Source organism: Diplotaxodon limnothrissa, linkage group LG6 (genome assembly GCF_057381915.1).
Source record: "Diplotaxodon limnothrissa isolate DT_005_m linkage group LG6, D_limnothrissa_male_GT1.1, whole genome shotgun sequence".
NCBI classification, from domain to species: domain Eukaryota; kingdom Metazoa; phylum Chordata; class Actinopteri; order Cichliformes; family Cichlidae; genus Diplotaxodon; species Diplotaxodon limnothrissa.
The window spans coordinates 31581055-31594448 of record NC_140601.1 but is presented as its reverse complement, the minus strand read 5'-3'; the positions used below and the strand labels follow the sequence as shown (position 1 = coordinate 31594448).

General features: G+C 36.6%; 3 protein-coding genes across 4 annotated transcripts in view; all 3 read right to left on the bottom strand.

Moving 5' to 3' along the window:
- Window positions 1-254: 254 nt before the first annotated feature.
- Window positions 255-8407, bottom strand: stra6l (STRA6-like). The gene is made up of 18 exons (XM_085356153.1): window positions 8135-8407; window positions 7641-7713; window positions 6786-6886; window positions 6090-6220; window positions 5885-6005; window positions 5615-5660; window positions 5329-5454; window positions 4592-4665; window positions 3852-3960; window positions 3570-3723; window positions 3211-3286; window positions 2994-3075; window positions 2835-2883; window positions 2461-2578; window positions 2241-2360; window positions 1674-1837; window positions 1127-1267; window positions 255-1010 (listed from the first exon to the last, which is right to left on the bottom strand). The coding sequence occupies exons 1-18, from the start codon at window positions 8158-8160 to the stop codon at window positions 790-792; spliced, it is 1932 nt and encodes a 643-aa protein (XP_085212279.1). The 5' UTR covers window positions 8161-8407; the 3' UTR covers window positions 255-789.
- A 279-nt stretch (window positions 8408-8686) lies between these two features.
- Window positions 8687-10636, bottom strand: spink4 (serine peptidase inhibitor, Kazal type 4). The gene is made up of 4 exons (XM_085356152.1): window positions 10459-10636; window positions 9861-9892; window positions 9598-9710; window positions 8687-8832 (listed from the first exon to the last, which is right to left on the bottom strand). The coding sequence occupies exons 1-4, from the start codon at window positions 10508-10510 to the stop codon at window positions 8787-8789; spliced, it is 243 nt and encodes an 80-aa protein (XP_085212278.1). The 5' UTR covers window positions 10511-10636; the 3' UTR covers window positions 8687-8786.
- Window positions 10637-10874: 238 nt separating this feature from the next.
- Window positions 10875-13394, bottom strand: part of LOC146630859 (phospholipid-transporting ATPase ABCA1-like) — a 32143-nt gene continuing 29623 nt past the window's right edge. For both annotated transcript variants that reach the window (XM_085354998.1, XM_085354999.1), the window contains exon 49: window positions 10875-13390. In XM_085354998.1, coding sequence (XP_085211124.1) covers window positions 13247-13390 — 144 coding nt within the window. In that variant the 3' untranslated portion in view covers window positions 10875-13246. The remainder of the gene's footprint in view (window positions 13391-13394) is intronic.

Below are 13394 nucleotides of genomic sequence, written 5' to 3'. Positions count from 1 at the left end.
GCTGTTTTGCATCATTCATACAATATACCAGTAATTTTGCATCTGGTATACATTATCCTTGATTAATTGTTCAAAGTATTAATCCAAATAACATCAACTCTAGGATTTCTGGTATCATTTTATTAATTTGTATTTTGATTTTATTTTCAGCAACCTACAACCTACACTGGCCTTTCTATATATGTACTACTATAAAAAATTGTATGAATGCTCACTATTAAACACAACCAGACATTTAAGGAAAAGTAGTGTTTATTAGCAGTTAGATTTTATGCTGCCAAGACAAAATAAAAATAACAAGCACAATAGCTGTGTGGTGTAGGTCAAGTAACTGTATGGCCAGCTCCAACTCGAGATGTTATAGAGGTTGTGACAATATACAAAGGTTTGTTTATCCCTGCATTTATACATTTATATTTTTTTTTAATTTGCCTTCACAGCAGATGCTTTCATTCTGAGTCAGGGAAAGAGATGGCATGAACTCATGTTTGAATTCTTATGCCAAGTCTGAGTAAAAACTATGTATTTGTAAAAAACAATACACGCATAAAACCCACAGACCCTAGGCCACAGAACTCCATTAAAAAGAAGTACATTCACTAACTAGCAAATTAGTGAAGTTGTTCTAAACTTATTTATGGCACTCTCAGCTGGTGACATAACAGGTAGTGAGATTATGGCAGTGCTGAAAAACTTCCTTCTGCTTTATAACAAGTTTCCATTAAAGGTCTTCGTCATTCATTGGATTCCAGCTTATATTTTTTTAAAGAACCGGAATCAAATGTGTTATTAACAGTCTTCTTCTGGTGGCAATTTGATCTCTGGTGGCAGCTCTGACAATGCCTGTTGCCTCTGTGTTTGAGATGCCAAAATCCAAGCCTGCAGCACTGTGTCTGCTGGGGGAGATGATGACGAGAGGTGGTGCTTTCTTAGCATGATCAGGGGAGGGTTCCTTAGTAATGTGTAAAGCAAAGCCCAACGCCTCCTGGCCCGACTGTTCACAGGGGGTTCTGAACAAACAGAAAGTGATAATAAAACAGAAGTTTGAGAAAGATCAGATGACAGAAAGGTCAAAGCAGTATAAAGGTGTCTATAAATGGAAGAGACACACAGACACACCACTGACCTGACACATTATTGTCGAATGTGGAGTAAGCAGATGAATTGTGTCTCAGCGTACTTGACACCAGCATCTGACAGAAAGATACCATGACTGGGTTGTTGTGATAATGGTCAGCAAAGATCATCCCAATCCATGTAGTGTAGCCTGGATAAAAGGGGAAATACAATTATCAATATTCAGAGATACAAATTCACACACCATCAGACAGGGTATTGCAGTAACATAAGAACAAATGAGCACAAAGCTGTCATTTTACATGTCTTTTACATGTTATTTGTGAAATAACATCTTTTTTTGTTGTTTTTTTTTACTAGCTTTAATCAATATTTGACTGATACCAATATTTGCCTTGAGACAAAGTAACTTGTAATTCTCATTGAAATGCTGCCATCTCGTGGATGCATCTGAATGTGGTCTTCTGGACATCAAATAATATGAATGATAAAATTATTTTTCATTATTACTGCAGTATATTAAAATACCAAAGAGTTTAGGTTTGGCTGTGATCTTTTTTTCTTAACTATATGTTTTTAGTTGAATCTAAGCTTACCAGCATCCATGTTCTCATACCCCCGCTGCATAATAGTTCGGTCTATGCGAGACACCAACCATGTTCCCACCACAATGCTTAAAAGAAGCCTCAGTATGCAGGTGGTCATCCCCATAACCACGTTGTAGAAAAAGAAGAAGTAGTTGAAGCAGTGAAATGCCTTCCTAAAAAGGGGGAAATTGTGATTTCAAGTTAATGTGCTTTGAGTTAAATTCTTTTGTCTTATTAATATTTGAAAAAAATTGTTAAGTGATGTTAGCATTGGAAATCAATATATATCTATTAACTATTAAATATTAACTATAATTCTTTATGACTCTGGTGGTCATCTGGTTGCTTGTGAATATGCAAATCTCCTTGAAAAAGTGCCAATAATGCTTTCATACTACTTTAAATATTTTGTATCTGCTATCTAATGAGCCACTTACTGAGTATGTGAGATTTACGAGAGATTTTGGGATTTTTAAAATGCCTTTTGGCATTTTTCTACCACGATGAATTGCTGGCAAATGAAAGATCTGAGTGTTGGTGTGACTCAAGAACACACTTTATATGAGATACACCTACCTGTTGTTGAGGGCTAGAGGTTTCTCTTTGTCTGTGGCATCTATTTTGTTCTGAAGGAAGAAGATCTGAACCAAAATTATTTGAAGAATCACCAGGCTAATTACAATGCAGATGGTCAGACTAAAAGAGACACAGAAAAACATTAAAGGTCAGCCAGAGTGCACATTAATTTATATATGTAATCATAGCAACACACTTATAGAAAGAAAAACAGCCTTACAATATAGTTCCCAGTGTGGAGAGCATGCTAAGCACTTTCCCATTCAGTATAGGAAGAACCACCACGTAAGCAATCAGCAAAGCAAACAGGAAGTGGACAAAATGGACAATCAGGTAGCCTAAAAAAAGCAGAAATAATTAACAACTGTAAAAATATTTTCCTTATAATAGCTGCCTGTATAATAAGTCAGACAGCTTTTCTGTGATTAATTTCATCTATTGGCATAGATTACATCTACATAGATTTGCATTTTGATGAAAGCTACTGTATGAAAATGATTCTTAAGATTTGGTTCTCAAGTCCTAATACAGGATGTCCTATTTAGATCAGGCCAGTTGTCCTTGTTTTGAAAGTTTACGGTAAGAAAAGCTTACCCCACAGTGTGAAAGCGATTTGCCAGCCCGAGTATCTTGCAATGGAAGCCTGGTAAAATTCATGGCACAAACATTTTTGTGTACTTTGTTAAGAATGCAATAATTTAAAATCACTTCAGCTCTACAGTATGCGTGTTTGCATCCAAGTGTTTTGCTTACCACACTCGTAGCAGATCTAGGCTTATGAAACTTCTCAGGAAGAAATACTTTCTGTCCTTTCCAGAGCCTCCTTAAGTGTTTCCTAAAGCAACAGTAAGCTCATTAAATTACAGACAAATTCAGATCTGTTTGTCTGCTTGCTGGTAGTAGAAATGGTAGTCTTGCTGTAAACTAAATATAGCTAACAGTCATTATACCCGTTTCTTAAATTTCTTACCTGTAACATGCCAAAACATGGAAGGTGTAGGCAACAGAGTTAAGACTGGCAAAGATGGTGGTGGCTAGCCAGGATTCTTAAATAAACAAACAAACATAAATTCAAACATACATAACTTTATATTACTGTATATTACTTTGTATTCTTATAAATGGTGATGACCATTGTGTTCCTAATATTTAACAAAAATATTATTCAATTTTCTAATAGAGGTTTATTTGGTAATTCCTACTGGCAATATTAACTCTCAAAACAGCAGGAAATAAAATGTGTCTGATATCCACTTTACACATAATATGTGATATTAATCACAGGGTTCATAAATGCTCCCCCTTTAAAAGTCTGAAGGGACTACTTACTCCTGGCCACAACGATAAATTCTTCCAGCTGTGGTACCATGTATCCCAGGGATTCTGTCTCGTTACATGCAGTAACCACATCTTTCAGTGTATTTTTCCAAGTTTCAATTTTGTCAAAAGTAGAACTACTGACACTGTAGTCTGCTAGTGTCATCTAAAGGAATGGAAAAGATAAATGAATATAGGAGTCCCCGCAGAAGAAGTATAAATCATTTAAATAACACCAAACAAAGGGAATCAATTAGACAATTCAAGAAAATCATAAAATATATTTTTCCGTACCGTATATAGGCCTATTAGGGATATTACAACAGTGCCAATGATTCTGCTGGGATACTTGAAGTGGGGGTCCCACTCATAAACCCTCCTTTGGAACCAGGTAAGTGGCATACTGCAACACAAACATGGATGAAAAGTTTCAATTTGTCCTGTTCTTAGGTTCAATAGCAGCTGCAGCATTTTTTTAACAGCACTGAAAATTCTCTACAGAACTGTGACACGTGTGATTTTCAATTAGCTGGATTGTTAACTCTCACATTTTTGATACTAAAACCTTTTGAAATGGCTTGAACACAGCAGACTGGACTTTAAATCAGTCTGAAACTCGGTTTCTATAAAATGCAGTCATTAAAACTTAACATCCAATGTTGAGTCACATTTTATATTAGAATGAAACTAGGATACCCTGAAGATTTGTAAAAATACAAATACTGGTGACACTCTTGATGGAGGAGATTGAACAACATCTACCTATTCGGAACCATGATAACAGATGCATGCTGTCTATGCAATGAGGGGGGATGTCTATTCTGTTCTCTATTTTGTTCTCAAACTGATCTCACTTTAGCGGCTCAGTATCAGTATGGGTGGAGTTCCTTTTTCTCCTCCATTGTTCTACCTCTCTGACCTGTCTTCCCCATGTGATGTCTGTGTAATGTCTGTACGGGAGGAAGGGTAAGATGGCGCTGGTTGCCGGCAGCCTTAAACCAATTTCATTCGTGTACACGAGTGGGTGTATTTACCTATGTCCGGGTGTCTTTTGCAGCAGTCTCTTAACATGCTGAACCTGGTGTCGCTCAGTTAGCTCTGCAGAGTCCTGGCAACAGATTCAGACATTCATACTCGGACAAAATTCACTATATTCATAAAAAATTGTAACTTTCTAATCTATTATGAAAAAAAAAACGTTATTAAGATAGCAACTGACATCGACTTCAACCAAGGCAGCTACTATCTGGGTAGTATTCATTTTATTATCTTTGTATTTTTAATGTATGAATTTTGTTTTCTTTGTTCTTTTTTTAAAATGTATGGAAGTTTGTACTGCAGGCTATTGTTGTTTGCTCTGCTGAAGCCCATTTCAATAGAGAATACCTGACATAATTTTTATTGTAATTATTTTTAGTAAAATGTGTATGTGTGTTGAAAATACAAACTACACTGGTAAGAATAATAGTTTGTGTGATGAGGTAATGAGACTTTTTGTCCATTTTTAACCAATAAATCATTAAGTTCAACTTGAAGACCTTGGTGAATGTAAGTCAAATTTTAATGTAATGTTAACACATCCCCACTCTACACCCTTACAAAGTTTTATCAGAATTTAAAAAATATGTGAGCTATTGTGTTTACAGGCAGAATGGGGCACATGCACACACATTTGCTACCAACAACATAATATTCTTGATGGCAGTAATGACGTTATGTTGTACACGTATTTAGTAGGAATCATCACAATCCATGTATTGGTATTTCTGACCTCTTGTTCCATGTGCAGGCGTATTCGAATAGCTTTGACCAGGATGTAAATAAATCGCCCGAAGAGGAAGATGAGGGAGAGCATACGGGGCCACTGGGAAATCACCTTTTGGTATTTACCCAGTATCTTTAAAACCATAAACACAGACAATCATAAATGTGTTCTTCAAAGCTTAATGCACTAGGCAACTTCATAGCTAAATGTTCAGCAGAGTTTGAATGCCTTTAATTAACATGGGTCGAATATTGTGAAAGCTTGATGGACGGTACATTGCTGGGTTTCCTACCTTACCACTGGGACAAGTGACTGTTTCCCAGGCTGTAATTCCTATCCTACAACATAAAAACACAAATGTGTAATACGGTTGTTAATAAAATTAAATCACCCACACATCAACCAGTTAATCTATCTATTTAATCTCCAACTTTTTTTTATTATATTTTGTGTTTTTAGTTCCTTTTTTAAATTAACCATTAGTTTATTTTCGTTTTAGTTTATGAGAAGCTTTAAATGATGTTGTAAAACATGCATACATAGACTATGTCTGAATATTTACCAAAATAGAGAGTAGAGTATTCCCAGCACTGCCCCTGTCATTCTGAATGGTGTGGACAGACAGGCAAAGAAAGGGAAATAAACCAAGCCCACTTCTAAAGCTCCAATCAGGTACAGAAAAGCTGAGGATAACAGTCAGAACAGTGTATCTGTCAACACAATTCTTGGAAACTCTACAGTAAAAAAGTAAGAGGATAACAATGTACCTCTGGCCCAGGATGGAACAGTGAACAGGACATAGTTTTCAGAGAACAGGAGCAAGACGCTGCTTGATACGGCCCCAAAGGCAAAGCCATAAGACCAACGATTACTGAGGCTGCCTACAGTATCCAAAGGGCTGAGGCACAATGATTAATAGAAAAACAACCATAAGTACAGAAAAAGCCATAGTGATGCTGTAGTCATACAGACACAAGTAAATGATTCTTAAAGGATGTCAGTGAAACTTAGTAGGGGATATCCCAAAAAGTTGATTCTGGTCATCTGGACGTAGCGTTTTCAGTAGGACAACGGTTTCGTCACCCATCCAAGTGACTTCTTCGGTCTCAGCTGAATGCAGGTTTCCCCAACGTTATAAACAGTGGTTTTGCATAATGACTGAAACTAGCACTACTGACAAACAACGGGCTGACGAGTAATTGTTCCCATTGTTCATCAGTGGTGCTGGTTTCAGTCATGAGAGGAAGAGTGACGAAAACTTTCTCCCACTGAAAACGAAGAACAAAATCAACTTTCTGAGAATTCCTTACCTAGATGATTGCATACTTAATTAATTTTTACACCAATACATTAGTTTAAAACTACAAACTTATGACTGATATTTACGTCTCGTTCTATTGTATAATAAAAGATAAGACACTGACTTGAGGACCCATCTGTTGTTACTACTCCTGTTGACTTACACAACTATAGCAAAACGTCGATCTAGGAATGGCAGTCTGTCGTCAATGGCCAGCCTCTGGGCTCGTTTCTGAAGGAATGACAGCACCCCTGCAATCAACACCTGGATGAAAAGATATCACATCATAAATACTATAATAAATAATAATGTCATGTTCGCATCAACTGTGTGAACAAGGAAATAGGGTGAGCATATGGGTCTCTTATAAAGGCTTTATTTGATCCTTATATATTGCTGCACCAGTCAGTGCTGCTCACTTATTGTGGCAGCAGTTTTTTTGTATGTTGCTATGCTGTTACCCTGCATTCCCAGTAGCACTGCGCTAGTGCTACTCGTAATCCTTGGTTACACAATACAATGCAAAAGTTTAGAGTCACCCCAGACTTTCTTTTATTTTTTTTCAATGTTGTCTTCAGTAAAAGTGACTAAAGTTACCATTCAAAGTTAGAGTGCTAAGTTTTCTGTTGTGAGCACACACAACACTTATTCATTTCTTGAGTTAGGTGACAGTTTCTGGCTTGTATTTCTGGCCACTGTTGGGTGGTATAGTAAATATAATTTTTTTTTTTGATAACGTAATTTAACACATTACTTGCATTACAAATATTTTTCAATTCTCTACAAAAAAAGTTAATAATAAAAAAAACACCCCACCATGGATAATAGACATCTTTTGAATAAAATAGGCCTGGCTGAAATTAAGTTGGGACACTACATACTTGAGTTGTTCAAATACAAAACAAATTTCAATTATTAAGGGAGTTTCTGAAACTCTGCATTATTAATATGGTCTTATTATAGGCAGTGTTGTAGTTGACCATGTCTAAGATCCAGTTTTAATGAATGAATAGCTTACTGCTGGTATGAGTGAAAGATGCAAGATTAGCTCCACAGACACTCTTTGGTGACAATCCTCATCCGGGGAGACCCTGGAGACACAACGATACTATGAACACAATGTAACATAATGCACTGTAACACATGACAAATTAAGGAACACCTAGTTTGTTCCCTTTTGTTCTGCTGAGTACAAATTAATTTGATAGACTAAAAAGACACCAACAGGACAGAGCCTATTTAAACTAAAGTGCTGATCTGAGTGGAATAAGCCTTACAAAACCTTACCAAAGCTTTACTTACTAAATCAGATAGAGATAAAAGAGCATTTAATAAAAAGGGTTCATAGTGCACTGATAAAGTCAGTTCAAGTTCTGTCCCTGTGTCTTTGTTTCAAACTCCTAGAATCAGTTTGTAAACTCGAACGGCGACAACAATATACAGCTGATTACAACAAAGTAAAGATCTGTAATGTAACACATTTAACATTTAGTGTTTAAAGTTTGTACTCACTCATGTTCCAGCAAGTTTCTAATCATCTTTCGATAAGTTGGTTCATTACTGTCCAGAAAACTTTGTTTCTGCTGTGCTGTAAAGATAAAGCAGGCTGTGGAGTGATCCCACTTCTCCTTTTCCTGGTTTTAGTCATGTGACTAATATGAAGTTGACCTTTGGCCTCAGGACTCAACACTTTTATAACTCTGCTGTTTTACTGTCCTCTGTGTTTTTTCTTTTTTCGTTTGGTCTCGCTCTTTGTCTGTCCAGTCCTTCCTCTTTCTGTCACTCTTTCTGCCACACACATACACTATCGACCACTGTGTAAACAGTTAGCTCACCCAGTTAGATAACCAAGTGTTCATTCACCTTGTGTCTTCACTTTACAAAGGAATGTTACACTGATTCCTGTCTCTAAATAACAAATCTCTTCTTTCTTTCTTCTATTCAGCATTGTCTTCACTGAAACATTTGTTCAATCTTTCGTCTGTTTCACTCTCCTTATTATTGTCTGCTTTGGTGAAATGTGAATTTGGTGGATAACAAAAGAAAATACCCCAAGCACACTGTTGAATGATATTTATTGATTGCGGTAAGTATTTAAAACAGTTGGAATCATTTCACTTGATTCTGATTGGGCCCTTGACAGTGACTTCACCAGGTGTGGAGGTCAGCAGCTCTGCTCTTTGACAATCATAATGTCCACCTTCGTTGATCTGATAAGAAAATAATAACGACATGACTGGGATGATTTCTGTCAAATGACTTTTAGTTTAACATATGATAAAGAGTGAAAATGAGGTCATGTTAACTACAGGTCACATTTCATCTGTGAACAGAGATAAAATGTGTCAGGAGTTACCGGGTCATGAACAAACAGAAAGAGGGAGAAACAGAGACAGAGATCTTTTTTTAAAAGAAATACATCATCCTAAAATAGCATTACTTTCCTGTAGCTAAATCTGTCTGTCATTTGAGGAAGATTCAAGCCTATATAAGATAATGTTTTACTTTAATTATCTGATAATTAAATTATCTGATAATTAAAAAAAACCCTCACATTACCGCAGCATTGACTTTATTTATTTTACTCAGACTCACAATATTCCCTATGTAAGGATTTTATCTTATCTTAATCCTATCTTCTATAGTTTTGTCAGTATTTTTGGCAATATTGAATAAGAGCATTGCTGCTAAATTACCTGTTCAAATGTAGAACTTTATCATTTCCCATGATATAACTATTACTTTCCTAAAAAATCACTAACATCTACATGCTTATTACTCGTAAAAATGAATCAAGAATGACCTGGAAAGCTTCATTATTTGAATCATGAAGCAATTATTTGTCTAATTTATTTTTTAATTTATTTTTTACAAACAGATGGATGTGCAAGTATTATATCCTCCTTAATGCAGGCTTGGGTGATGTTGAAGTAATGTGTGAATACTGGGAGTGTAGAGCAGCTGTGTGTACTCACTGTCTCTGGGCACACAGCTGACACTCATTTGCATAAGTGTTTCCATCGCTGCCACATACAGGAGAGAGGTTCAAAGGACACGCCACAATCTCTGCCGTGTCAGGACAAGTAGGCTGGCAGAAAGGTAAACATTTGTCATTTATATTCTATAATAGATACAATAATACTAACAACATTTCAGCAACAAAGCTGTAGCTTCAGTTAAAACAAATCCAATCCCCGAAAGTACTCAAATATAAAGTTTCTATTTAAAAATATGTCACCTTTCTCATGAGTCCAGACCTCTCTTCTGCACCTTAAAAAAACCCAAAGAAAACTTTAAAAATATATATATATTAAAAATAGTTCATATAATAGTCAAGAAATAAAGAAAGGCCAAAAAAAAAATTTGGCCTTCAAAGAAGTAACTACACTGATTCAAACTGTGCACTAGAATGAGAAACTACTACTGCTGTATTGTTAATATGTAAAATGTTCACTAAGTGTATGAGTGCATAGAATTTAATAACTAAAGTAAAACTGACACACCTGACATAACAGCCCCATATTGCAAAATGCGTATGCATATGTAACCAAGTATTCTGTATTTCCTATTTATAATGAAGTCAACTTAACTATACTTTACAGAGATATTTTGTCTGTGACATTTGACTGTTGTTTTTGGTGATCAGTGTTGAAGCATAAACCCTTCAACTCAGTGTTGTAAAACAATAAAACTTCATTATGTCAGTGTGCTTCTACAACTGCAGCTGCTCCCCAAACTAACTAACCCCGATCTAACACAAATATAATTTCACTTAAAAGTACCCCACATACAGAAGAATGATTGTTTGTTTAGAATAGAGGGCTTTTCTTTGTTACCTGCAGTCATACAGATGAGCAGAAGTCCCAGAAAAACAACTCTCCCAGTCATGATGTTGGTGGGTGAATAACTCGGAGTGACAGGAACCCGTGAGTATGCTTCTCTTTTTAAAGGCAAATAAAATGTGTGTGTGGTGGGTGTGTATACGTGTGTGGGAACACAGCAGATGAAAATGGACACACAGACGCATGAAATCTCTAGAAACTTAGTCACCAGCACACATTAACCCACACACCCAAACATAAACTGATCTTTTGTTCATCCAGTAGCTACAAACTTCCATGTGACAAGCCCACCCTTTTTTTCTTTTTTTAATCTAGCACACAGGTACTGTGAAAGCAAAGTCAAAGTAATCACATCGTGAACCTTTTTTTTTTTTTGAAAATGTATGAATTTATTACTGTAAAGAATAACTATACATAATGGGTAACAACCACAAACGGCCATAATACTTAAAAATGTAAACAAATAATAATATTGAGCATGAGAAGAGAAAAATCCCTACCTTAGTACTGTCTCGCTCTCTCGTTAACTTGCTACTATCTCTGCTTTTGACTATTTCACTCATTTCTCACGATCACATGTAAGCCTTTGTTCTCTATTTCAAGTTTCAAACAAATCGTTTTATGCAGTGGATTAACTTTGTTTTGTCTGTATTCCAGTGCAGAGATTTGTTTTTACATGTCTCTTTTGCCATGATTTCCACTTTAAAATAGTTGAAATAAAAGACTATACTAAACCTATAAAGTGCTCAAATTTAAAACAGGGGTTTGGTGGGATGGGGATCAGACCCTTTGTGTTGGTAACAGAGTCAGCCCCAGAGCAGTTATCCCCGAGATATTGGAACCCCCTTCCGAGATTCCGCGTGAAACAGAGCACCTGTTATCACCTTAAAGCCTGGATTGGACTTCTGAACTATAAAGCATTACAAGCATAAGTATTAATTGACATGGTCCTCGATTTTAGCCTGGCTTACTGACTAGCTCTTATAAACAAAATATCTCAACAGCTTGTCCTATATCAGAGCTACTGACAGCACAGATACCTTCAGTGTGGCAGTTTATGGACGTGGACAGAGTAGAATTTGGCAACATGACCAGAGGATAGAAAGAACTTGCAGTCTAAATAAGACTGAATGAGAGCACAAGTTTGTTTCACGCTGTTGACAATGAGAATAGGAGGATTTTGACTGAGCTGATGGATAAAAGCACAACACAAACTTTAAAAAACATTTGCCTCCTCCAGATTATGCTGGTTGGTTAAGGATACATATTCATCTTCATTTGGCACAGATACTGTTTGTTCACTCCACTGGTAACATCTTTTTTTTCGACTTGACGTCACAAAATTGCTACTGTACATAATATCCACATCGGCACTGGCTCAGGTCTGAAAAGCTTCCGTGGTACCCTCGCACTGATGTTTATAAAAGCACATCCTGGTCACACTCAGATCTGGCGGCATGCTTTGGTACACAGAAAAAAGGCCAGACAGTCCAGGTGTGTGGCCCATTGGAAAGCATGCACTATATATTTCCATTTGACTTTCAAAAATTCTTCAGTAATCCTTAGCCCTCCTTTGTCCGAACAGGACAGAGTGAGTAACAAGCCAGCATAGCAGACTGTACATCTTGTGCATATAACAAAGAACCACAAGATTTTTTTTGTTGTTGTTGATGTTTTTTCACGATGAAGGACACACTTTAAAACAAAACAGTCAAGTTTCTCTATACACACAAAGAAATTGGGCTTTTTTTGTGCTTTGATGCATGTTGGTATCTGTCTTATACATTCCTTGGCAGCCTACATACATTGTTGTTTTAATGGAGTGCTCAAATTTCTGTCTCCACCAGTTTAGGCACTATGCTGGACAATGTCAAGGACACCAAGTACGACAAATAAAAACAAAACAACTTGGTTAGCAGTTCTTAATTGTTATTTGAATAAAAGTAACTCTGTCAAGGTTATGTTTGCCTGGAGGAATTAAATTACCTTTAAAAATGTAATTAGTAAAAATTACTATGCTGATGATTGCACATTTGTGACTAAAAGTGGATTGTAAAAGCTTTTTTTTTAACCATCATTTGATATAGAAAAAAATCCCCCAAACTGCGCTTGGTAATGAAAAGAAATCTAGAAAGGTTTGACCCTGAATAAAAAAGCAGTCAGTCTGTTTTTAACCAGGTTAAAAAGGTTGAACAGATTTAACAGCTGGCAGTGACTGATCCAAATTTGTTTTTTTATATCATCCTGATTTCTCCATACAGGCAAATATATTAACACCCTCACTGACCACAGCTAACTACTTTAGGAAAGGGGTTTAAAACTGAGAGATCTTCTGCCGTCCCCTGGGTCTTGCCCATTGAGTGGGTAGCTAGGCTACACATGCTTTCCAGTCTAATACAGCATTAAAATTCTGCTGTCAGTTCAAGTGTTCTGAGTCTTTCCTTTCTTTCTGTCAATCTAGTGAAGGAGAAGCACCTGTCTCCTACCCTCACAGAAATATCTCGTCATCTTAAAACATAATTATATATATATTTCTTGCATTGATTTGCATTGAGCTTTCATTGTTTCAGTGTCTGTCACAATACCTGCAGTCTCTGCCTTTTCAAGAGGCTGTGCATTGAAATGCAGGTCCACTGAGAAATGATGACAATTGAAAAAGACTAAAAAGTAGAAAAAAAAAATGAACGCAGTCTGTCTCCCCAGAGTTTAGTGGTCCATCTTTTCTCGGTCGTGGGGAGGGTGGGCGAAGCATTGCAACTCCCACAGATGGTATGTTGTGGAATCAGACACAGCTCTCCCTGGTCTTGTTGTCTGTGAGAAAAGAGTTCAGCTGGGAAATGTCCACTACAACAGCGTCCCGCTTGCTCAGATGGACATCTTTCAAGTGGTCCTCGTCACTTTGGTCCTTGGCAAAATTTACGAACACCTGG